At 31.2% G+C, this 25,357-nt stretch overlaps 2 protein-coding genes across 3 annotated transcripts in view; one reads left to right on the top strand and one right to left on the bottom strand.

The window, feature by feature from the left end:
• LOC143045865 (FAD-dependent oxidoreductase domain-containing protein 2-like) overlaps nucleotides 1–384 on the bottom strand; it is a 71,847-nt gene extending 71,463 nt beyond the window's left edge. The window contains exon 1 of the mRNA XM_076218681.1: nucleotides 239–384. The gene's annotated coding sequence lies outside the window, so the exon portion shown is untranslated. The remainder of the gene's footprint in view (nucleotides 1–238) is intronic.
• Nucleotides 385–397: 13 nt separating this feature from the next.
• On the top strand, nucleotides 398–25,127 carry LOC143045864 (ankyrin repeat and SOCS box protein 16-like). Of its 2 annotated transcripts, XM_076218678.1 has the most exons (11): nucleotides 399–634; nucleotides 5,864–6,466; nucleotides 7,633–7,738; nucleotides 8,195–8,259; nucleotides 10,055–10,168; nucleotides 10,681–10,815; nucleotides 11,286–11,417; nucleotides 16,104–16,180; nucleotides 18,879–19,005; nucleotides 19,612–19,826; nucleotides 21,384–25,127. In XM_076218678.1, the coding sequence occupies exons 1-11, from the start codon at nucleotides 610–612 to the stop codon at nucleotides 21,945–21,947; spliced, it is 2,163 nt and encodes a 720-aa protein (XP_076074793.1). In that variant the 5' UTR covers nucleotides 399–609; the 3' UTR covers nucleotides 21,948–25,127. The 2 variants fall into 2 exon arrangements, with proteins under 2 accessions (XP_076074794.1, XP_076074793.1); XM_076218679.1 differs by lacking the exon at nucleotides 10,055–10,168 and having other exon boundaries at nucleotides 398–634.
• The last annotated feature ends 230 nt before the right edge of the window (nucleotides 25,128–25,357 follow it).

Here is a 25,357-nt window from a genome sequence, read left to right as displayed (position 1 = left end):
GACTTGCATCAAATATTCACATTTTCCATTCAATGCAATGAGAAAAATATAATTTCTGTAAATACTGTTGGCTATTTTTAAATAATAATCCTTTTTTTTTTAACTCTTAGAGTTAGACATAATAAATTATAACAACAAATGCATTGAAGTCGTTACCGTCATTTTCATGAAATTTCATATCGCACATGCAAAAAAGAAGCTATAAACCTTTACGTAAGCCTTCTTTAAGTTTTCTTACCTGTCATGTATTAACTGCAAACTACTTGTTCTTTAAGATTCTTCAATTACAGTTCTAACTTCTCCAGTCGGTAAAAATTGTGCTCTTTTTATCTTACATAAACAGTGCAGTTAACTCCCTTGTTACACGCTACTAACACTACAACCTAACCACAAGAGTTGTTCTTTTTCTAAACACATGAGCTCTTTGTGATTTAAAAGAACTGACAACTCAAGTTTCTAAAATGCAATTAAGTTCAATCTAGTTAACTGAAGTTGTCTATTGTTTCACGTCACCAATGAATACCAAACTAACAAAATAGATAGAAGAGCACCTGCTACAAGGGAAATAATTTAGACATTTTTCGAATATCTCTCTCCTGTAGATTAATAATGAATTTCAGAGATAGAACCCAAGGTGATTTGATTTATCATATTAGTGTTATATCATCAAGAATTGCTTTGCCCTCCAAGATGGTTGATTTAAAATATTTCTAGTTATAACATTTCACTGTTTCAGGTTAAATATTTCGAGATGGTGTCTTGCCATGTCTTTGTTTGGACTTTTTTGTTTGCTTTTTGGCATTGAATGTTTGTCTTGAATATTTTATTAACTGTGCATTTGCATTCAGCTATCGCAGATCAAATTCATTCGTTCATAGTGTGTTAATTTACGTTTTTTGGTTGAGTTAAGCCTTCCAATTGATATTTTATCGTGTGGTTTTCGGGTACACGACAACTCGTACTCAACTAACTTGTACCCTATTTTTACCAACTCGTACCCTTGCTTTATTTGATATTATTTATATCTATAGTTGTTGTAATTTTCTCTCGTATATCATTTAATATATAGCAACATATAAATAAAAAAAACTTTTATTGTTAATAAAATGCAATCATAATTGTTTTAAATATATCAAAGCTTATCAAATGCAAATCATTAAAATCATTAGTATTCCTTAGAATTGATTGTTTGAAATTGTTTGGACGGCAATTTATTTGATATGCACATTAAAATAATTATGAGTACACAATATACTAATCAGTGGTCATTAGTGTATAACATACCTACAAAAATGGATTTGTTAAAAGTAGAATAAACATAGAGAAGTAAAAGAAAACAAAAATTCAGTATAAGTGTGGCACTATGAACATCAAAGGCCGTTGAGTTATATTTATTACTTATAAAACTTATATTTCAAATATTCTATGGATCTACCTCAGGGTGTACTTGGATACTTCAGGGTGTTAAAATATCCATATCTACGGATATGAACGTCGATAACTTATATTATAATGTCAAAAAATATTGGGTACGACTTAGTAGAAGTACGAGTTGGTAATAATAGGGTACGAGTTGGTTGAGTACGAGTTGCCGAAAGTACGAGTTGACATGTATCCTGGTTTTCTATGTTGTGATGTTATGCTATTGTTTCAGAAAAAGTGGTACCATTAAAACGTTTAATCCCACTGCAAATGTTTGAACCTGTCCTAAGTCGGGAATCTGATGTACAGTAGTTGTCGTTTGTTTATATAATTTATACATGTTTCTCGTTTCTCGTTTTTTATATAGATTAGACCGTTGGTTTTCCTGTTTGAATGGTTTTACACTAGTAATTTTAAGGCCCTTTATAGTTTTTTTGTTCGGTGTGAGCCAAGGCTCCGTGTTGAAGGCTGAACATTTACCTATAATGGTTAACTTTTTTTTTAAATTGTTATTTGGATGGAGAGTTGTCTCATTGGCACTCACATCACATCTTCCTATATCTATATATAGCCTGGAATTTCCAAGGGGGTTACATAAGCTCTCAAAGCAAATATACTCAAGTCTCAACTTAAACAGTTATAATTCAAACTCAGAACGTTGATTTTATCAGTGCTTTTTTGTTTTCAAGCAAGGAGGGTTTAAACCCCTCCACCCCCTGTCTAAGGGTGTGCATGTTTACTCCCTTTTTAAAGTTAAATTAACTGGGATTTATTTTTAAATAAACACTGATGAATGTTTTTAGCCTCTACAAGTTCTAGATATGTCCTATTTTTGGTGCAAAATATAGTTAGCATGCATTTTGTGTCCGGGGATACATGGACACGTATGTGTGGCTACATTCAAAAGAGTGCAAAAGTGTTCTAACTATATAAACAGATAAACAATCAATGTCTATTATAGTGGATACAGTAGCCCAGTGTTATATAAAACTTGCGATTTAGGCGGACACATCTGGACATCTTGAATGTTGTGATGTGTTGCATTATACGCCTGCGCAAAATCGAAATTTAGGACAGTATAACTTTAGGATTATCAAAACCCGATATCTAATTCAAAGAAAGTTGAGATATTTCCTGTGAATCAAACTATTGAATATTTCTGATACTATCGGAAATCTCCAAACTTTTAATAATAATAATAGTTTTGTGTCCGTGTGTCTGAACACAAAATGCATGTCAACTATATTTTGCACTGAAACCTTGCCACTAATGAAGTCTGCTTGGTGATTCTAATAAACCTAATTGCTATTTGTCCACTACTACTGGACATCACAAAGGTTCCCGTAAAATTTTGATGTCATAATAGAAAACAGCTGACCCCATAATGGAAAAGTGATTGTTGTATATGACGTCAATACATTGTAGTTCAATAGGCCCATTTCTTGTATCAACTGGCACAATTTCTAAAAAAATTTAAGTTGATTGAGTTAAGCCTGCCAATTGATATTTTACCGTGTGTTTTTTTATGTTGTGATGTTATGCTATTGTGTCAGAAAAAGGGAGAAGGTTTGGATCCATTAAAACGTTTAATCCTGCTGCAAATGTTTGCACCTGTCCTAAGTCAGGAATCTGATGTACAGTAGTTGTCATTTGTTTATGTAATTTATACATGTTTCTCGTTTCTCGGTTTTTTATTTTATATAGATTAGACCGTTGTTTTTCCGGTTTGAATGGTTTTACACTAGTAATTTTGGAGCCCTTTATAGCTTGTTGTTTGGTGTGAGCCAAGGCTCCTTGTTGAAGGCTGAACATTAACCTATAATGGTTAACTTTTTTTATACGACCGCAAAATTTGAAAAATTTTTCGTCGTATATTGCTATCACGTTGGCGTCGTCGTCTGCCTCGTCGTCTGCGTCGTCGTCGTCGTCCGAATACTTTTAGTTTTCGCACTCTAACTTTAGTAAAAGTGAATGGAAATCTATGAAATTTTAACACAAGGTTTATGACCACAAAAGGAAGGTTGGTATTGATTTTGGGAGTTTTTGTCCCAACATTTTAGGAATTAGGGGCCAAAAAGGGCCCAAATAAGCATTTTCTTGGTTTTCGCACTATAACTTTAGTTTAAGTTAATAAAAATCTATGAAATTTTGACACAAGGTTTATGACCACAAAAGAACGGTTGGGATTGATTTTGGGAGTTTTGGTTTCAACAGTTTAGGAATTAGGGGCCAAAAAAGGGCCCAAATAAGCATTATTCTTGGTTTTCGCACAATAACTTTAGTTTAAGTAAATAGAAATCAATGAAATTTAAACACAATGTTAATGACTACAAAAGGAACGTTGGTATTGATTTTGGGAGTTTAGGTCCCAACAGTTTAGGAATTAGGGGCCAAAAAGGGACCCAAATAAGCATTTTTCTTGGTTTTCGCACCATAACGTTAGTATAAGTAAATAGAAATCTATGAAATTTAAACACAAGGTTTATGACCATAAAAGGAAGGTTGGTATTGATTTTGGGAGTTTTGGTCCCAACAGAATAAGGGACCCAAAGGGTCCAAAATTAAACTTTGTTTGATTTCATCAAAATTGAATATTTGGGGTTCTTTGATATGCCGAATCTAACTGTCATGACTGTGTATGTAGATTCTTAACTTTTGGTCCCGTTTTCAAATTGGTCTACATTAAGGTCCAAAGGGTCCAAAATTAAACTTAGTTTGATTTTGACAAAAAATGAATCAGTTAGGTTCTTTGATATGCTGAATCTAAAAATGTACTTAGATTCTTGATTATTGGCCCAGTTTTCAAGTTGGTCCAAATCGGGGTCCAAAATTAAACTTTGTTTAATTTCATCAAAAATTGAATAAATGGGGTTCTTTGATATACCAAATCTAACTGTGTATGTAGATTCTTCATTTTTGGTCCTGTTTTCAAATTGGTCTACACTAAAGTCCAAAGGGTCCAAAATTAAACTTAGTCTGATTTTAACAAAAATTGAAATCTTGGGGTTCTTTGATATGCTGAATCCAAAAATGTACTTAGATTTTTTATTATGGGCCCAGTTTTCAAGTTGGTCCAAATCAGGATCCAAAATTATTATATTAAGTATTGTGCAATAGCAAGTCTTTTCAATTGCACAGTATTGCGCAATGGCAAGAAATATCTAATTGCACAATATTGTGAAATAGCAAGATTTTTTTTAATTGGAGTTATCTTTCTTTGTCCAGAATCAACTTAAATCTTTGTTATATACAATATACAATGTATATTCACTTTTTACTACCAACTGATAAATTAAAATAATCTTTACCATTCAGTGATAACAAGCAGTTTTTTTACATCTTAATATTTTATGATGTATTTAAATGAGTAGTTATTGTTGCAAACTCCATTAGAAATTTTAATTGAGATTAATTTTGGAATAAGGGAAAGGGGGATGTGATTAAAAAAATTGGGTTCAATTTTTCTCATTTGAAATTTCATAAATAAAAAAGAAAATTTCTTCAAACATTTTTTTGAGAGCATTAATATTCAACAGCATAGTGAATTGCTCTAAGAGAAAACAAAAATTTTAACTTCATTAGAACACATTCATTCTGTGTCAGAAACCTATGCTGTGTCAACTATTTAATCACAATCCAAATTTAGAGCTGAATCCAGCTTGAATGTTGTGTCCATACTTGCCCCAACCGTTCAGGGTTCAACCTCTGCGGTCATATAAAGCTACGCCCTGCGGAGCATCTGGTTATGAATTGTTATTTGGATGGAGAGTTGTCTCATTGGCACTCACACCACATCTTCCTATATCTATATAGGGATTAATTTTAAGGGCTTTCAATAAAAGATAAAACAGTAACCAGCTTCAAGATTTTTTTATCCTGATCCTAAGGTTGACACAACTTGTCTCTTTGTGTTCATTTGTTTCATCTTAGTACATGTACTATAGTTTCTCTTAGTAATGTCACACAGTACTTAATTTTGCATTGCCATAACATTACTCAGTTCAGATTCACATTTAAATTAGACTGTAACACATTTGCCCCATCAATTGACATACACATGACATACACTACCATATGGTTTGTATCTTCATTTGGATAGTGCATACATGTATACATGAGACCACTGGTGCAACTAATCTAACTTTAGTTACACATTAAGTGCATTTTGTAACGTAAAAGCCACCATCAAATCACCTACAGCCCTAAACCCATCAAGTTCAAGACATTGTCAGACTAGAGCAATTTTCGACTAATTAGGATGCATTAATATCATGAATATGTAGCCTAGTAGGGTTTGAATGGGGACATAGACATTGATGTTCATAAAGGGAGCTTGCCACACACTGAACACTACAAGGGATGAATTCTATTTTCCAGACTGGAACACACAACTCAAAAAACATTCTATTCTTCTATATTTTACTTGCCATTATTTTTTCAGACAACAGTAGAGCAGGGTTTGAAAAAAGAGAGAAAAGAAGACAGATCAGAAAACTTCAAGATGCAATCACTGCAAAGGATGTTTCAACTGTGAAAGAAATTTTAGAAGATGATTTTGATGTTGACTTTCAGTATCGTGGACAGACAGCATTGCAGCAAGCAGTCAAGGAAGGCCAAGAAGAAATTTGTAAACTGTTAATTGACAAAGGAGCTGATATCGGTGCCTGTGATGCAGAACTAAACAGCTTACTTCATATAGCATGTAAATCAGGCTATGAGGACATCACTGAATTACTAATAAACAACACTGCTGATATCAATGCCTTGAATGACTCAAATACAACGCCTATCAGTGTCTGTGCATTCAGGGGAGATAAATCTATAGCTGATCTTCTTATCAGAGAAAACTGTGATCTTAATTTGAAAAACTTGAAAGGCGAAACACCGTTGGTAGTAGCAACGCAACAGAGACATGCTGAAATGGTGGAATTCTTGATACAATCTAACTGTCAAATAGATTTAGGAGATGAGAACAATAGTAACTCCATGATTTACGCCGCAAAACTTGGATTTACAGAAATACTTCAGATTCTAATAAAACATGGTAAAGAAATTATAATAATATAAAAAAGTTTGCTGTTTTGGAGACTGAAGAGAGATAGTCTCAAGCCCTATCTGATAATTATTTAGATCCCATGACCAGAGAGGACCTACATGTATATATATTTTTGATATATATTTATATATGATGCAATAAGAAAAAAAAGATATATTAAAACTTTTTTAAGGAACAGGGTTTAGACATGTCTAATTTATTTAATTATCTTTAAATTTCAAGAAATATGGCTTATTTATTCTAGCAAACTACAAATGTTTGTCCTTAAAATTAAAAGTCTACAATTCAAAAATACAATGTAGGTTTATTTAAAACTTCTGATTCATTAAAAACTTGAATGTAAAAAAATATTTGGAAATAATCATTGATTGATTGATTTTTCTTAGCTTAACGTCCAGTGGAGAAAGTTATGCTAAAAAAATCTGCTAATATTCCTGTACTCTTAATTTGAAAAATTGATTTATATTAGCTAAATACTTATTTCTCCATAATTATTATTTCGATATTTACATGTCAACAGATGTGGAAGACAAAATTCTTTATAACTAAATTGTATTATTGAATTGTGCTCTCATTAGGCCGCTTTGATTATTTAATCAAATTACTGTGTTGTATATTGTATGGTCATACATATTTACAAAAAGTCAGAGAATTATGAAATCTAATATAGTAGAGCTTCTTTCATGATAAAAAAATCTAATAAACATCAGATAGACATCATTAAGGAGATAATTAAGTACCATTCCTCATAAATTCAAAAGGAAGACCAATGATTTAGATTTTCTATGATAGTTGGTCTCTGAAAGGATATAACCTCCTAAATGATTGAATTTAAAATGTAGTCTTGCAGGAGTTATCTACCTTCTTCAATAAACATTCTTTACAAATGTTATCTAAATATAGAAGTAATATCAGAATTAAAATAATGTAGGATATATAATTGTTTAAATGCAAAAGAAGTTATATTTCAATACTTTTGTAGAAGGTAGATAACTCCTGCAAGAACATATTTTAAATTCAATCACTCAGGAGGTTATATCCTTTCAGAGACCCTCAATCATAGAAAAATGATATTAGTATGTTCCCTTTTGGACATTTTGAAAACAAGGAAAAAAATCTAAGTTACAGTTTTTAAAATTGACAATCTTTTTTAGGTGCAGAATTAAATCATAAAGACCGACAAGGCTGCACTCCATTATACCATGCAGTAAAAGAACACCAGATAGACATCATTAAGGAAATCATAAAGTACCATTCCACGTAAGTTCAGAAGGAAGACCATGTACCCTTAAAAAGTATTGAAATAATACTTCTTTTGCATTTAAACAATCATATCTCTTACATTATTTTAATTGTGATATTACTTCTATATTTACATGTAGATAACATAATTTGCAGAGGATGTTTAGTGAAGAAGGTAGATAACTCCTGCAAGAATACATTTTAAATTCAATCACTCAGGAGGTTATATCCTTTCAGAGATCGTCAATCATAGAAAATCAACCTTTTTTATAGTATAAATTTGTACAGGGCATAAATTAGGCCTAAAAAATAAAATATTGCCCTTTTCTGGCCATTGTTTTGAAACAGGGTAAGTATAAAAATCAATATGAAAAGTATTCTAATAAAAATATAAATCAATAGGTATCAACTCCTCCTTAAAATTATAATTATGTAATAAATCACATTATTCATTATTATTGACTGTTTTTATAGAGCTGTGTCTGATAAGAGGATCCAGCTAGATACCCCATCCACAAAGGGAATGACACCACTTTTAGGTATGATTATATAAAAAGATATAGACGACTTTGAAGTTTGTGCACTTTCAAGTATGTTTCCTATTTCACAATAGGTTATTAAGTCCAGAAAGAACCAATTGATCAATGACATATTTTACGCCAATTTACCTCTGGTCAACCAGGTAACTCATTTATAAAAAAAACAACCTGAGATTGGTCTATTAGACTAGAAGTTCAAGTAGTTCAATCTACAAACAAAAATTTTTGATAAAACTCTGCACATCTTTGATGTTTTCTTACAAGTGGTCAGCACTATATAGATATATTTTAAATTGAGAATAAAAATGGGGAATGTGTCAAAGAGACAACAACCAGACCATAGAACAGACAACAGAAGGTCACCTGTTACAGATGAAATTCAAAAAATTGATGCATTTTTCTGTTGAAGTTTGGTAAGCTTAGTCAACCCTTTAAATCAAAAATAAGGAGCCACTTACTAAAAAAACTCATGAGATTGAAATATACAGCCAAATATATGTTGGAATAAACTGACCTCCTGCCTCCTGCATTAGGAAAAACTAACATAGACTTAAGATAGGTAAAAAAGTTATCATCTATGCTCATCAATCATGAACAATTCAGCATAACATCAAAAGTTTCCTTGAATCCAATTTTCACTCATGGAGTTTTGGTTTAAACAATTGATACTGTAAATTCAGCAATTATTGCCATTTTTGAAGAATTGACAAAATTGTGAGATTAATTATTGTTATGTTGGGAAAATGTACTTACAGAAATATGTACTTGATATCAGAATGTACTTACAGAAATATGTACTTGATATCAGAATGTACTTACAGAAATATGTACTTGATATCAGAATGTACTTACAGAAATATGTATTTGATATCAGAATGTACACAAATGTACTTACAGAAATATGTACTTGATATCAGAATGTACTTACAGAAATATGTACTTGATATCAGAATGTACTTACAGAAATATGTACTTGATATCAGAATGTACTTACAGAAATATGTACTTGATATCAGAATGTACTTACAGAAATATGTATTTGATATCAGAATGTACACAAATGTACTTACAGAAATATGTACTTGATATCAGAATGTACTTACAGTACTTGATATCAGAATGTACTTACAGAAATATGTACTTGATATCAGAATGTACTTACAGAAATATGTATTTGATATCAGAATGTACTTACAGAAATATGTACTTGATATCAGAATGTACTTACAGAAATATGTACTTGATATCAGAATGCGGCTTATTATTGCGATACTAACCTAGTTGCATTTTGGCATGAATAAAAACCTTGCATTCATTTAATGTCCAGTGGAGAAAGTTATGCTAAAAAAATTTGCTAATATTCCTGTACTCTTAATTTGAAAAATTGATTTATATTAGCTAAATACTTATTTGTCCATAATTATTTTTTCGATATTTACATGTCAACAGATGTGGAAGACAAAATTCTTTATAACTAAATTGTATTATTGCAATAATTTCTAAATTTACAGTAGTTTAATTATGTCTTCTGTAACAAATTATATACACAATTTCCAAGAAAATTTGGTTCTCAAATAAGTGGCTTCTGCTTAATATGAAAAAAGAAATAATTATCAAGGCATGTAATGCTTGCGTAGCAGAAGATGCATCTATCTGGTCTTGCTCCATTGAGTTTATTTAATTTCACTACAATTTTAACTTAGTTTGTATACTCACAGTAAATTTTTCCAGTTTTGAACATGTTGGCTCTTATTAACATATATAAAGTCTTTTATCCCCTTTTATTTTTATCCAGTCGCAATCACCAACAACTGCCCTGATATTGCCAATATGTTATTAGATGCTGGCTGTGATGTCAATAAGAGAGATAGGTTACAGAATTCTCCAATACATGTAGCAGTCAGACAAGGTACAAAGACTTAGTTGTCCTATATTTTAGATTACAAGATATATGTGAGTTCTTCTGGTTACGTGTGTTTTGCTTCCTTTATCCATCCATTTTCCACCATCCAGCATTATTTTTTAGACAGATATAGCATTCTGATGTGAAAATTGGTCGTTATTTTCTTTAGTTCCAAAATATACAATGTTCCAGTCCATATAACATTAGTAAGACTGTTCCTAGAAATAGACATTAAATTCAGTAGAAGATATGTGGTACCGTATAAGTCAATGAGACAGCAACACTAAAAATAATCGAACACAACTACAGATTTTGGTTTACTTTTAAAAAGGAGGCCCACTATCGGCCAATTTTTTTTTATGATGACTATACTGCTTGAAATATTTTAATACTGAGAAAAATTTCTTTAAATTTGAAACTGTTATTGTAACTGAGCTTTTATTTTTTATTTTGAATGTTATTGTTGAGTTTTAATCATTTCATTCACATGTAATTAATGTAAATTTTTATGTTGATAGTTTCATTAGTATTTGGACAAGAAGAAGAGGCCATGTCTGTTGTGAAGAAAATTGTACAGTTAGGATGTGACATTAATGTTGGGGAAATTGAAGGAAAAACTCCGCTTATATTAAGTGCTTTTGCAGGGAATAAAGGTAGATAACTCTGGCAATGCCACTCCCCCCCCCCAAAAAAAACAACTGTTAAAACAAATAAAAAAATACTCAACTTATACTCTAAGCTTTTGCTGGGAATAAAGCTATAGAACTCTGGCAATACATCTCCTCCACTGATAAATCAAACCAGGAAAAACGCCACTTAAACTCAGAGTTTTTGATGGGAAAAAAGGTTGATAACTATGGCAATACCACTTCCCCCACTGATTAAAAACAAAGCAGGAAAACATGTTCTCATGCAATTTTATGTCTCAATTGGTTAAAACTTTTATGCAAATATTTATCTATCAAAAAAGTATCATCTGTTGAAAATTTCCTTTGCATTTTCAACTTGAAATAAAAAAATTGAAATCAATTTAATTATCCTGATCACAACTTCTGAATATCATAATTTTATATCATTTTTCTATCTCAATAAACTTATTATCCAATTTTCTTTGCATGTATAGAACTGACAGAGTTGTTCCTTCAGAAGAATGCAGATGTTACAAAGTGCACAACAACAGGTGACACAGCTTTACATGCAGCCTGTAGTTCAATCAAAAGTAATCCAGAAATTGTTGAAATGTTGGTCAAAGCAGGTAAATAGATTAATATTAACTCAGTCATGTGATAGTTTTAATATATTTATATATTCGAAATAATTTAAAATAAGAATGTAACAAACTGAACATTGCAGTAGGTTAAAATTTTGCTGTTTATACGTCAACATGTATAAAAGAGAGATGAAAAATACCACAGGGAAATTCAAACTCATAAGTCGAAAATAAACTGACAAAGCCATGGCTTAAAAAGGAAAGAAAAAAGAGCAAAAGACTAGTACCCCATTCACACTATGCCTTTTTAAACAGGGTTCGACCCGAATTAGTTAATCCAGGTTAAATTTAGGCAGTGTGAATGCCTTATCCCGGGGCGAACCCGAATTAAAATTATCCCTCATTTGAGGTGGAGTTAATGTAGGGTGAACCCGAATTAACGACCTCACTTTTAAGTGTGAACGCAAAGTGAGTTTAATGTGAGGTTGTTGCTATAGTGACATATATGACGTTTTCTAAAATAAGTCATCAATGTGACGTAACTATTACATGACGTAATACATTGAATGACATCATATTTTGACAGACGTAAAGTATCGTATATACTGGGTTATGAATTATATAATCATAAAAAATTAACGACAGAAAGAGGGATATAAGGCCAACTAAAATTAATTAGTAGATTTTCATCCAAATTTTTGAAAAAAATGGGGCGGGTGGGAGGATTTTATTTTTTAAATTTTATTTCATATGAAACTTTCTTGTCAGGTGTTATTCATATATGCAAGTGTAATAATAAGCTTATATCATGTAAATACATTCATAAGGTATCGTGTATAAGACAATAACAATCAAAACCAAGGAGTTACCAAAGACTCATAAAAAACCAAAAGACATTTACATCAACAGTTACAAATAATAAGTAGGAAACAACACAAACTCCACTATTAAAAACCAGGAGTGAAATCAGGTGCTTCGGAAGGGTAAGCATTTCCTGCACCGTATACGGCACCTGTCATGTTATTTCTTTGTTCAGTTCGGTAATGATGAAAGGTTGTTATGACTGAGGAAGAATATCACTGAGCTATGATTTCTGACACACTTTTGTCATAATGGCCAATCAGCTCATGATGGCCACCATAAAATTGCTTGAGTGATGACCTTAATTTGATTGATTCATAGCCCTGTCTTAGCAACTTTTGAGAAAGCAGTATTCCTCGTTCAACAGAATCAACGTACTTTGAGCTATAGCTCTAGAGTAACATATCAATTGAGACACATATACTCCATATGCTGGTGCCGCTTTTTTCAAATTCATAAATATATATCTCTGATCTGTTCTACATGTAATTGCCGTTTAGAAACCTATTTTATAGTAAACAGCAGAAGTGTGGAGAAATGCTCTCTTCAGTTGGACTACCTACATCAAATGTATTTTGCTTTCTAAGCAATGTTTTGTTGTCCTAATAAAATGAAGCAAATGCATTGGTATGCAACACAAGTACCATAAGTACAGAATAAAATGAAAACTCAAACAGTGTTTAAATAATAGGATTGGTCCTTAATATGCAAGATGCAAATATAATTACAATGTAGAAAATAAAGTTGTTTAATGACTATCGTGGGTATTGGGATAGAGGATGTTTTCTCTATTTCTGCAAAAAACGAAACTAAGGCTAAATCTAAATCTAAGAGCTTGCTATCAATTAATAAATTAAAAATGCGTATGTTTGTCGATTTGTTTAACTCAATATACGGTCACCAATCTAAAAAGTTCATGCTTGTGCTAATTTCTTTATTCCAGTCAAATGTGTTCCACGATTCTAACGCTTTTGTGTTTCATTCACAGTCCAAATTTCTTGACACAAAGTCATTGCATAAATAAAATAAATCCAAGTTGTTTTACTCACAAACATTTGTGACATACGGCGATTTGCGTTCTTGGGCACAGCGTATTACTCGTAACCCGAATATTTCACGCCCTTCTCGTAATCAATCTCTATTCTCGGTAAATGATGTTGTCATCAAAGATCAGCAGAATATATCGACTAAATCATTCAGTAAGAATACGCTAAGAAATACGAAAACCGAAATCTGAAACAGGAAGTTTTAGATGAAACGAAATTATCGACGGTTACTGGTATTGGAAATGAACAAAATCCGGAAATCGATTTTTTTTTAAAAATAAAAAAAATCGGGGCGGGCGGGGATGAAAATCTACCATTTAATTTTAATTGGCCTAAATGTATTAATCTATGTTGAAAATCTGGACAATGAAAAACGATGAAACCTATATCACTTTTTGGGGCGAAAAATGGGTGCAATTCAGATAAAGTGACTTATTTGAAGAAAAAAAACGGAAAGCGGTTGATTGTGATTGAACTCCTCAAAAGCGACCATGTGGGTAATATTTTAGACAGTGAAATAATGCATCTGTGATGAAAAAAATATGAACCGTGGACATGCAGATGCGGATTACAATTTTGGCGCCCTACGTTTTTTATTTTTGTTGAGAGGAAAAATCCCAAACTGGGTTAATTTTTTATCTAGTGTGAGCTGGGATAATTAATTCGGGTTAGTTAACCCGGGTTCGTCCCCAGTGCAGATTTTATAGTGTGAACACGGTATAGCAATAGTACACAAAACACAATATAAGAAATGTTTTAAATGATTTTATATTATTTTTCTTCTTCTGAAAATTTTACAATAATAATCAATTCAAAAAATGTTGAAAAAAATAATCCAAAAAATTACTGAACATAATAAACTGAACGCAGCACTGAGTTGTATCTGGGGCAGATAAGAAATTTTATATGTGGTTTAGAATCTATATGTATTGCTGGCTTCAAAATGTTTTGATTTTTTTCTATTGTTGTATTGTTGTCTTAATGACACATACCCCAAACTGTTTTATTCATATAAAAAGTAAAAAAATCCAAAGAGGCAATAAAGCATTGATTTCATTAGGAACAAAAAATATCATGGGAAAAATCAAAAGGGAGACCACAAAACCTCACTAAAGTTACCAAAGATGGAACAACACAAACACCATCAAAAAGCAGGGCTGTTTCTCAGATGTTTATGGTATTATAGTGACTTGAGTAACACCAGTATCAGTCATATTACAATTCTACCTTGACATCTTAGTTTGTATTTAGCCTAGAAAATACTTATTTAGCCTTGAGAATTGAAAGGTCAGGTTATCCCATTCATACAATAGAAGTTTACCTATGACCTGGGTCTGAATGGGATTTACAGAAAAGAGAATATATGTAATAGCAAAAATAAATATTGAATGGAGAAAATAAAGAATAGAGAATAATGGAATGCAAAAGTATAAAGAATGTATGTGCAAAATAAAAAGGAAACTTAAATAACAGTTATGCAACACTTTTAAAATAAATTATTTATGTACAGAATTAATAAATAATCTTGTAACAGAAAGACTAAATAGTAAAATAATTTTCATGAGAATTTTACAGAATGAGAGTTATTCTTGAAGCTAAAGAAAAATGCCCTAAAAATTTAAATAATACAGATATTGAAAAACCCCATCCAGGTCCTCATGTGATTTACATTGTCAAAATATAAGACACACCATTACTATTCCAAGACTAAACTAGATATCTAGTCGAACTGGTTTGGTATAACTGACTGTTTGCTCCTACCCTAGATGTCTATTTCACAGTGACCTTATGTGTTTGTGCTTAGAGTACATTGTACTGTAATATTTATTGATTTTCTGTTGGGGCATGACCTAAACATGCTAAACAGTGGCATGAGATTTCAATTTAATAGGAATCAATATAATCTTTAAGTTTATTTTATATGAACTGAAATTGGTATAATAAATTAATATTTGGAATTTTATATCCTGGTTGATGATGTTTTTTGGACCTGGATGTTTTCTTCATTCTTGTTCACATTATGCGCATTTTAACCTTCAATGTACAAATAAAGATAGAATAAAATTCAGCTCTCATTTAAATATTTTGCAACTAAATAATTATCCGTCAGATTTTGGTGTAAACAAGACAGTGTAATGGAAAACCTGCAAGCATAGTCTATTTCTATAACAGTCAAGCAGATAATTTTATATCTAAATAAAAATACCATGTAAAGGAAATGCAATTAAAAGTCATAAAATAACCCCAAAAATTCAACATTAACAGATTTTGAACAAGTATCTCAAGATGCCCAAAGTTTAAGTATTGGTCAGAATATAGGGTTCTTTTGTACTTTAACAATATCACAATAACAATAGAGTTACCTTAATTTTGGACAAGATAAATGGCATGTAATTTATACATGTTTCTCATTTCTCTTTTTTTTTATATAGATTAGACCGTTGTTTTCCCGTTTGAATGGTTTTACACTTGTAATTTTGGGGCCCTTTATAGCTTGTTGTTCGGTGTGAGCCAAGGCTCCGTGTTGAAGGCCGTACCTTGACCTATAATTGTTTACTTTTATAAATTGTTATTTGGATGGAGGGTTGTCTCATTGGCACTCATACCACTTCTTCCTATACCTATATATATATTCTCACAATATTCTCACAATATATATATAACTTTTTTTTATTATACATTACAATACCGAAGGAGGTCATCATTTGAACATCATTAGTATGATTTACAATATGTTTTTGCATCTTTTTGTTTGATATGCATAATGTTTTGTTGATGAGATGGCCTTTTGCATAGGAACAAATTAGTATGTTTAATTTTATAGGTTGCAGAGTAAATGATCCAAACAACAATGGGGAAATTCCACTATTTTCAGCCCTCTTTAACAGAGCAGATATGAGGGTAGGTAATAAAAGTAAAAATAATTTTCTTAAAAGTTGTAAATTATTTCTCCACAGTATAAAAGTCAATCCTTAACATCTGTTTGAAATATCCCTTTAAAAACTTAAAGGGGCACTAGCTACGAGATATATAAAAAATCAAAAGTATGATTTTCTTTGTTCAATCATTAATGAAAGTGAAATAGTGAAATAATTATTTGCTTTTATCAGCTAAAATGGTTCGATTTTGTCAAGTTAAGCTCATAAACATTGACAATGACTTATTCACTTGGAAGTGAATAATTCGACCTCATTAAATCTGTATTCATGTAAACTCCAATTTAACCCCGTAGAAAGAGATAGAATAACACACGCATTGTCCGTGTACAGGTATTTAAAGGAATAGAATGTCAACATTGAAAGTGAAACAAAGGTAAATAATTTGATTAACTGATTCGATCCACACAAAATCATTCTCATAAAGGTAAAAACGACGATAAACATAAATTTTTAATCTATAAAATACAAAATTTAACAGACCTATAAGAATCCAATTGCTCGAGTTGCTTAATCTATTTATATCCATGTTTATGTTTACATCACTTATATGGTCATATAAGGTCAACTCGATAGTTAATTAGATGGCGTCTAGGCTAAAATTCTCACGAAACGAAGCTACATCTTATTGAGACCATGTCCTGTAAATTGTTTATGTTATACTTTTGATAGTTTGGAAAAATGTTTTACATTGTTATAAATAAAATATGAGAATTTGAGTCAAATCGGTGACCATGAATTTGGCAGCTAGTGACCCATTGAATACATTTTTATTACAATATCGTTAAACAAAGTACTTATGAGTAAGCATGAGTACTACAAGCTTCCAACAGGAAAACTGGCAATCCATGTCAGTTAAGACAGGAGTCAAACCCAACTACACAAGCAAATGGATTTTGAACCTTGGTGTTTAATGACTACTGGTCACTGTACACAGACTACTTAGAAGGCTTGAGAGTGAAGGTCTCCAATCTTTTTGTATGAAAAGTGTATAGATTAAATAAAATCCAATCTTATTGTTGTACGAAATGTGGTTTCTTTTTTATGGCCCAACTGCAGTAAAAGGTGGCTTGGTACTTTCTGGTCTATGTGTCTGTCAGTTTGATGTTTATCTGGTTAAATTATAGGGTAAAGGTAGTTCACAATAAAGTTGTGGTCACATCAACTAGAATCTCAGTAAGCATGTTTATTATGATATCAACTTTAAAAAAATCAAATTAGAGTTTTGGTCCCAATTTCATGGTGTGAAATTAGTACATTTTACGGTTAAAGTTATTTGTTGAGGTTGTTTACAATAAAATTGTGGTCCTATCAACTGAAAACTTAATACATACATATTTTCATTATGAGATTTACTGTCAAAATTTGATGCAAAATTACTACTTCCACCCCTTGACCCTAATTTGGCGATTCACTTGACATGTATATATGATAGTTTGAGCAGGGCATTGTTTTTCTATCAACATATATTCTGGTTTGCATACCTGTCAACCTGTGACGATGAAAATGCAGGTCATGACCTGCATTGAAGAATGAAATCTCAGGTCATAACGCGTACGAACATTTTTACAAGCTGAATTTCAATAATTAGGGGACATTTTTTTCTAATTTAAAAAAGTTTCCAAAACATGTTCACTTCATTAATCATTATTTCATTGCACTTTGAAAAGCTTTTCATAACTTTGTGACTCTTTCTCCTCTTTTTTGGTTAGTGCTATTATTGACATTTCTACATTGTACTCTATGTATAGTATTTCGCCCTCACGTTGTGACTTGCTTTTTGTAAATTATTTATAGCCTGTTGTGATGGCTATTGAGTCTTTGCTGATCAACTATTCCATTTTCTTATTGTAATTAGAATATTGTAAAATAAAGTTAAACAGTTAAAGGAAGTATAGATAAAAAAAATAATTTTCAACTTTATTTTTATAATTGTATTAAGGTATGAATTAAATGAAAAGTTATATTTCAATATGTATTTAAATTCTATTTGTAGTAGATTTGATCTTTTTTACCCCAAAAAAACGTAAATATAAGGAACAATTTTGAATGGTGACAAAAAAGGGGAAGTAACTCAGTTGAAAAATGTTTGTAAAACGTGACAACAGTGAAATTTATTAACGACCTAAAGCTAAGGTAATTAGTGTTAATTAACAGTGTGTTTGACACCAAAGCTGTCAAGTGAAGCCATGCACTTGATGGGTCACTTAATTTGACAGTTTACACAGGTAGCTGAACTGATATTGATGGAAGAATTACGAATTTGCCGGTATTTCAAAGAAAAATCACTTACTATGAAATCATTCTTTAGGCATAGAAATCTAGGAGAAAACGGGTCATTTTCGGAATTCCCGGGTTATTCAGTGACCCGGCGGGTGTCCCGGGTGATCTCTCAGAATTGTGAAAATCTCGGGTCACACCCGCAAAATACGGGTCAGTTGACAGGTATGGGTTTGTTATTTGTTTAAGCTAATAAGACTCAGAAAAAAAAACACATTTCTAATGCACCTTATATTGTGATAACTTGAAGCTAGATGTGGTAATTTTGAATGGGTGACTTCGGTTAAAAGTTCTTCGGTTGTTGTCTCTTTGACACATTCCCCATTTCCATTCTCAATTTTATTGTTATTTTTAAATGAATTCTCTATATATTATTTAAATAGATCATAAGAGGACTTGTAAAGAACGGCAGTGACCTAAATTACAGAGAGAAAACTAACCTACTTTCACCACTACATGAAGCTATTATCCAAAATCTTACAGAGGCAGCTATATTCTTGATAGATTCTGGTAAGATACCTTTGTTCCAGGAATTGAAAAGAATATGATTTGAAAAAGAGTTTTGTTTTACCTTTGCAGTCTATTCTGGCTGTAAATTTTTTTACATAAACATACGATATTTGCTATGTGGGTATATAACAATAAGATGATAAATAAGTTATTTGTATGTCCCTGCAATTAAGTGTTAATAATGTGTGTCTGGGCTAAATGTACAATCACAATATATAAAGCAGAAGATAACTACACGTTAACATTTACTTCATATATATTAAGTGGTAAGGCTACTTGTCCAGTTAGAGTCTTTTGAAATGCTAGCAGATCTGGATCTGATTTTTGGTGAATTTATAAGTGATCTAAAATATAGATGAAGTCTCTGATTTGCTCCAGTTAACTGACCTTTTGGCAGTACTCAAGCTGACTTTGAGTCCCAACACATCCAGTTATTTGTTCCATTCATTAATATTGCAAGCATTTATCTCTTGTTGCCGTTTAATCTGAAGTTCAAAATTTTAAAATGGTCTTAGAGTACTTTTTCCTAGTGTTATTTACCTCTAAAAAAGACCAAAACAGATTCCAAAAGAATTGATGTCTAACACCATTTCTCTGTGATTTTAGGTTGTGATATCAACAAACCAAACAAGCAGCTCCAGCAGCCTCTGTATACAGCCTGTGAAAAGGGTAACGAGAAAATTGTCCAGTATTTATTGAGTTCAGGCAAATGTCAAATAAATGGTCTTGTTCCCACAGCTATTCCTTTACATGTATCTATGCTGAATAATCATGGGAGAATTGTAGAGATTCTGGCCAAAGCTGGATGTAATCTTAATAGGGTAGGTATCACTATATGTGTATCAAACTTACATATTTGTTTAGGAGCCAGCTGAAGGACGCCCCGGGTGCAGGAGTTTCTTGCTGCATTGATCCATTGGTGGCTTTCTGCTCTAGGGTCGGGTTGTTGTCTCTTTGACACATTCCCCATTTCCATTCTAAATTTTATTAGATATCAAACCAATAGTCTTAAGGTTAAGGTATTTTATCAGAATGGAATTTCAACCATTTATTTTTTTAAGATAACTGCATTTTATAGAACCAAAGATCTTTATAGGTTTACTGCATTAAGTCAAACCATAGATCTTTTTCTTACTAAAAATGGTTGTCCAATCTTGTATGCATTCAAATAAATCAAGGGTTAAAGTACTTTCAAGATATATCCTTCTGATGTTTGAGCCAAAACATGTGATACAAGTTGAAAATATCAATGAAGAATTTTGAAATTATCATAATCAAACAAAACTCTGTGAAAAAATTGTGTATTTTCAATGAAAAGTTTTTGAGTAATCCAGTTTTCAAATTTTATGACCAATTAAGTCAGTCTTTTTAGCCAAAATTTTGAGAAAATGGGTGAGGGGTACAAAAAATGTTTTTATAAGAATCATGTACATCCCATATTATTTGTCAGCATGGTAAATTTTACTCAAAAAAGAATCAAAATATGATAAAACATTCTTATATTAACACCTACCTATAGTTTTTTTAAGTTATATTTATTCAGATTGGTCCACTTCATCTTTATGGAAAGTATGAAAAAAATTTAATTGTGGAAGTGTGATTTTTTTCAAGATAATAACCCAAAAATGGGTAAAAATTGAAAAATCATCAAAATTGGGTATATTCAAAGGGCCGAAGCAAAAAAAGAAGTGCACCACCATATAGTTTTTTCTTCACCAATTATTTTTTTACAGTCTTATAAACCCAAAAATCAGGTTAAGAAAAAAAATTTTATTCCAGAAATTTTTGGCTCCTCAGAGGTGTACATCCTTAATGTGATGATCTAAAGATATTTAGTTTAACCCTTGATCTCCTGCATTCCATTATAATTGACCTATTAAAAAGTATTTTGACAGAATTATGTCTCTTGGACTTAAAAATAAGAAGAAAATTGCACTTTCAACCCTTTTTTCTTTTGTTTGCTGATATTGAGCTGATCTGATTAAATAGATAATTGCATGATAATGTCAAAGTAACAGATCTTTTTTATAACTTTGTTATCAGTATAATGACCATTAAATTCATACTATGCATCATTGATACTTTTGCGCTTTTGTTTCCTTCTAATACAATATGTTGCATTAAGTTTTCTCATTTTTTTTATTTTTTTTTTGGTGCTTTTAGTTCTAATGCATATTAGCATAAAATAGAGTAGACTAGTCCAATAGATAACCAAGCTATCTGTCTGTTAGACTAGGCTACTTCGAAAAGAAGGGTAGTATACCTGACCTTATAATGACTTAACGGTTCAGCTAACAAGCATGCTAATTAAATATAATTCCTTTGCCTACACACTCAATGAAATCGGCTGTAAATGTAAAATTCCATTTGTTTTGTAGATCAACCATAAATGTTTGTCACCAATTATGTTTGCTGCAGAACAGAATGAGTTGGCTATGGCAAAGATACTACTAAAATATGGGTGTGACCTTAATGCTCAAGCCAAGGTCAAAGGAATGATGAAGTGTTGTCTCATGTATCCAGTAGATAAACACCCCCATTTTGAACTTGAACCATTATTTTTTGCTGTCACACATAAGAACCGAGATATGATTGATTTATTTCTTCATTGCTATAACGACAATCCTCCCTATTGGGTGATGCAACTTCTGATCAAATTCCTGAGAGAAATTTCACAGTTAAATGCACAAATGACACCAGATCAAAAGAAAGAATTGATCATCTTGTTTTTAAAGGCCTGTAAATTACCCAGAAGTCTACAGCAGATCTGTAGAGGAACAATACGAGAAACTCTTGGTACGCTTCCTCAGGATAAAGTTATAAAACTGCCACTAGCAGAAAAATTAAAGGATTACATCTTAATGAAGGAGATATTTATAGAAGAAGAAACAAAAGAAGAAGAACTATCCAATGAAGAAAGAGACTTGGGACGATTTAATTAAGAAGTTAGACAATTACCTAACAGTATTAAGTATTTGTGCAATTGAAAAGTTAATATTTATATTTGAGTTTTTGGTAAAATAAAAAATGCTTTAAAAGCTTTGATAGAAGAACCAAGGATAAGAAAGTTAATTACAATGTATGGTTAAGTTCAACATTGTCCTGTGAACAAGTAACTGTAACTGACTGTGATTTTCATGCAAAGTTAAAAACTTGTGACTTTAAACAGTTAATGATAACTCTTCTACAGCCCTGAATTATCTTCTTATTACTCATCTGAATACAGAAATCCATTCATTTTGTATAAGGTCACAGCTATTGTATGTTTGGAAAAAAAATATGTATATGTTCTCATTTTGTATAAGGTCACAGCTATTGTATGTTTGGAAAAAAAATATGTATATGGTCTAATTTTGTATAAGGTCACAGCTATGGTATGTTTGGAAAAAAAATATGTATATGGTCTCATTTTGTATAAGGTCACAGCTATTGTATGTTTGGAAAAAAAATATATGTATTTGGTCTCGTCTATGGACAAAACATATAGATTCAAAATGCATAACATTTGTGCTATAACAATAGATTTAAATTGCAATTTGAAGTCATCATACATTGCACCAGATTCCTCATTAAACCTCAGTATCATAATAATGGCATAATTTAGCTATCTAGTCCTTTATGTGTTCAACATATCACCAACTAAAGTGCAATTTATCTTCAGTGGGCATTATAATCAGCATGTAAAGTGTGTATAAAACTTAGTTAAACCTATTATCCATAACAAGTATATCCTGTTTAATATTAATGATTGTGTTTTAAAAATAGGGGTATTGCACTTATATTGAAGACTTCTAATAAACATTATATTGACTACATTCTAAGACTTTAGCTGATGTTCAAAAACACAGCCAAATCCAAGCATGTGGTCAATTGGTCCATAGATGGGATTCTCCAAGCCAATCATTTGTAAGCCAGAGATGAACAGATCAATAATTGTCTTATGGTTTCAAATCTGTGTCCATGAGACTGTCAAAGCAAATTAATTTGGAAATCATTTTTACACTTGAGTGTTACTATATTTTTTATATAAACCTTTTATAGAATAGAAAGAAAGATAGAACACTATATCATGTTGCACAGTGTTTAGCAGACAGTCTTACTTTTTGTCTACTTTTAAAATCATTTTATGATGTTATACATGTACCAAATAGTTTAGTTCTTTTTAAAAAAAAAAGCATGTAATTGACATTTTTTTTCATTTTGACATTTTTTTGCACTATTAAGTATGTTGTTTTACCCCAGTATTTCTATGTCTCTGTCTATCCATAGTAGATTTTAGCAAAATTGTTTTTTACTTGCAGAATATTTATGCATATAGTGAAGGTGTGCCTTCTATCAGGGTAATGGTGTGTATGATTTATTAAAGGAATGATAGGTAGTTGAACAAGTCATGTTGGTTGGCTTTTCTTATTTTATATCAAAGGGATGTAATAACAAAAGGACTTTATATGAAAATTTTTGGACAATTTTATGCTAAAAGAACTTAACTATTTTCCAAATCAAAGGGGCTCTTCATCTCACCCACCCTGAATTACTGCCATCATATTTTTTTTTAGAGATACAAGAAACTAGAAAGGCAAACAAGAAATCCTCTTCATTTATCAAATGTCAGTGTTTCATGGCAGGGACATACTTAGGGCTAGTTTTTATTTAATCCAAAAAACTATATTCATTAATAATAAAATAATTTGCAATTCTGAAACTTTTCCCATTACATTGTAACTTTCCCTTTGCAATTAACTAATCATAGATACCAGGATTAGATTTTGTATTTACGATAGACGCACAGATGCACGTCTACAAAAGACTCATCAGTGACGCTCCAATCAAAAAAAGTTTAAAAGGCAAAATAAAGTACAAAGTTAAAGAGCATTGAGGACCAAAAATTCCTAAAAGTTTTGCCAAATACAGCTAAAGTAATCTATTCCTGAAGTGAAAAAGCCTAAGACCCTGTTCACACTAGGACATTTTTATCGATTTAAACTAGACCGGTTCACTTCACGGTTACCGCAATATTTCGTCGTATTGTAACTTCGTTACTACAGATATGTTTTTTTCAAAATTAAAGAAAACGGCAATAACACCTGTACCAAAATGTTAACTTCTGATTCAGGAGAAACAATAACTTTATTCATTTTTTTTTTCAAGTGTGTGTCAGAGTATCAATAGATGAATTTCATAAATCAGTTCTATTTATACACAATGTTTACAGTTTTATGGGTAAAAAGGTTAGATCGTTTGACGTCATAATTGTAGTGTGAACGCAGTGGATCGGTTTAGACCGATAGAGATCGTTATGATTAAAGATAATGTGAAGGCTAACTGGTTTTATTTAGATCGATTCAAATTAGATCGATTAAAAAAAATGCTAGTGTGAACGGGGTCTTAATATTTCAAATATTCAGAAGTTTTGTAATTAGTTGATTTATAAATATGACCATATCAATAAATATGACCATATCAATGATAATTCATGTCAGCACAGAAATCCCTTTGCAATGTACATGTAATTTCCCCATTACAATGTATTTTTTCCATTACAAAGTAATTTTCCCATTACAGTGTAAATTTTTAATTAAAATGTAATTTTTCAATTACAATGTGTTTTTTCAATAACAATCTACCAGTATTTTTCCAATACTATATATGTTACTATATGTTTATTTGTTTACAAGATGTGCAATATGATATTTAGATTCAGAATCTCTCTCAATTTAATGTTGAATGCAAATGTTATTTGGGACAAATATTTTGTATTGATAAGAAAATACTGTATCTTTTATCCTTAATGTTTTCAAGAATGACTTCTATAAATTATGAAATAGTGTCAATTTTTCAGGCAACGCTTGAATTTTCTGTTATGTAACTACACAAGCAGGTGTGACAACTGGTGTTAACACTTTAAGATTAATATTTTTAGGGACTGTTTTTTCCCTGTTGTTTCTGTTCCTCAGAATGTTGTAATATATTGTTAGTAGATTAATTTATTTACATTTAGATTTTGAAATTACATATGAAGGATTGTTGATTGTTGATATATTACAGCAGTATTTCAAATCTGTTTATGGTGCTTTATTTTATTATATTCTTTCAACTTTGCAAATAAAATTTGTACTTACAAACCTTTTGTTTATTTTTTTCTTCAATTTCATGTATTTCGTAACTTGTTAATAGTCAGCTTCTTTAGTGCTTCATTTTAGCATCTTTTGGTATATTTGTAGCTTACTTTATCTTAAATGGTTTACTTGGTGTCACTGTTGTCTTGTTCATCTGGTTGTATGTGTACTATATCTCTAGTTTATCTTACATTATCATGTTAGTTAAAGCATGGTCTCTTTTGTTGGCTTACTTA

Source organism: Mytilus galloprovincialis, chromosome 9 (assembly GCF_965363235.1).
Source record: "Mytilus galloprovincialis chromosome 9, xbMytGall1.hap1.1, whole genome shotgun sequence".
Lineage (NCBI taxonomy): Eukaryota > Metazoa > Mollusca > Bivalvia > Mytilida > Mytilidae > Mytilus > Mytilus galloprovincialis.
Note: the sequence above shows the minus strand (reverse complement) of the source record. Positions and strands in the feature narration are given on the sequence as shown.

Bases quoted from the DNA above. Each gene is read 5' to 3' on its own strand.
- LOC143045864 (XM_076218678.1), top strand. From the start codon at position 610: ATGAATTTCAGAGATAGAACCCAAG. The intron at 7,739-8,194 runs GTAAGTTCAGAA...CTGTTTTTATAG, and splicing joins ATCATAAAGTACCATTCCAC to AGCTGTGTCTGATAAGAGGA. The intron at 8,260-10,054 runs GTATGATTATAT...ATTTTTATCCAG, and splicing joins GGGAATGACACCACTTTTAG to TCGCAATCACCAACAACTGC.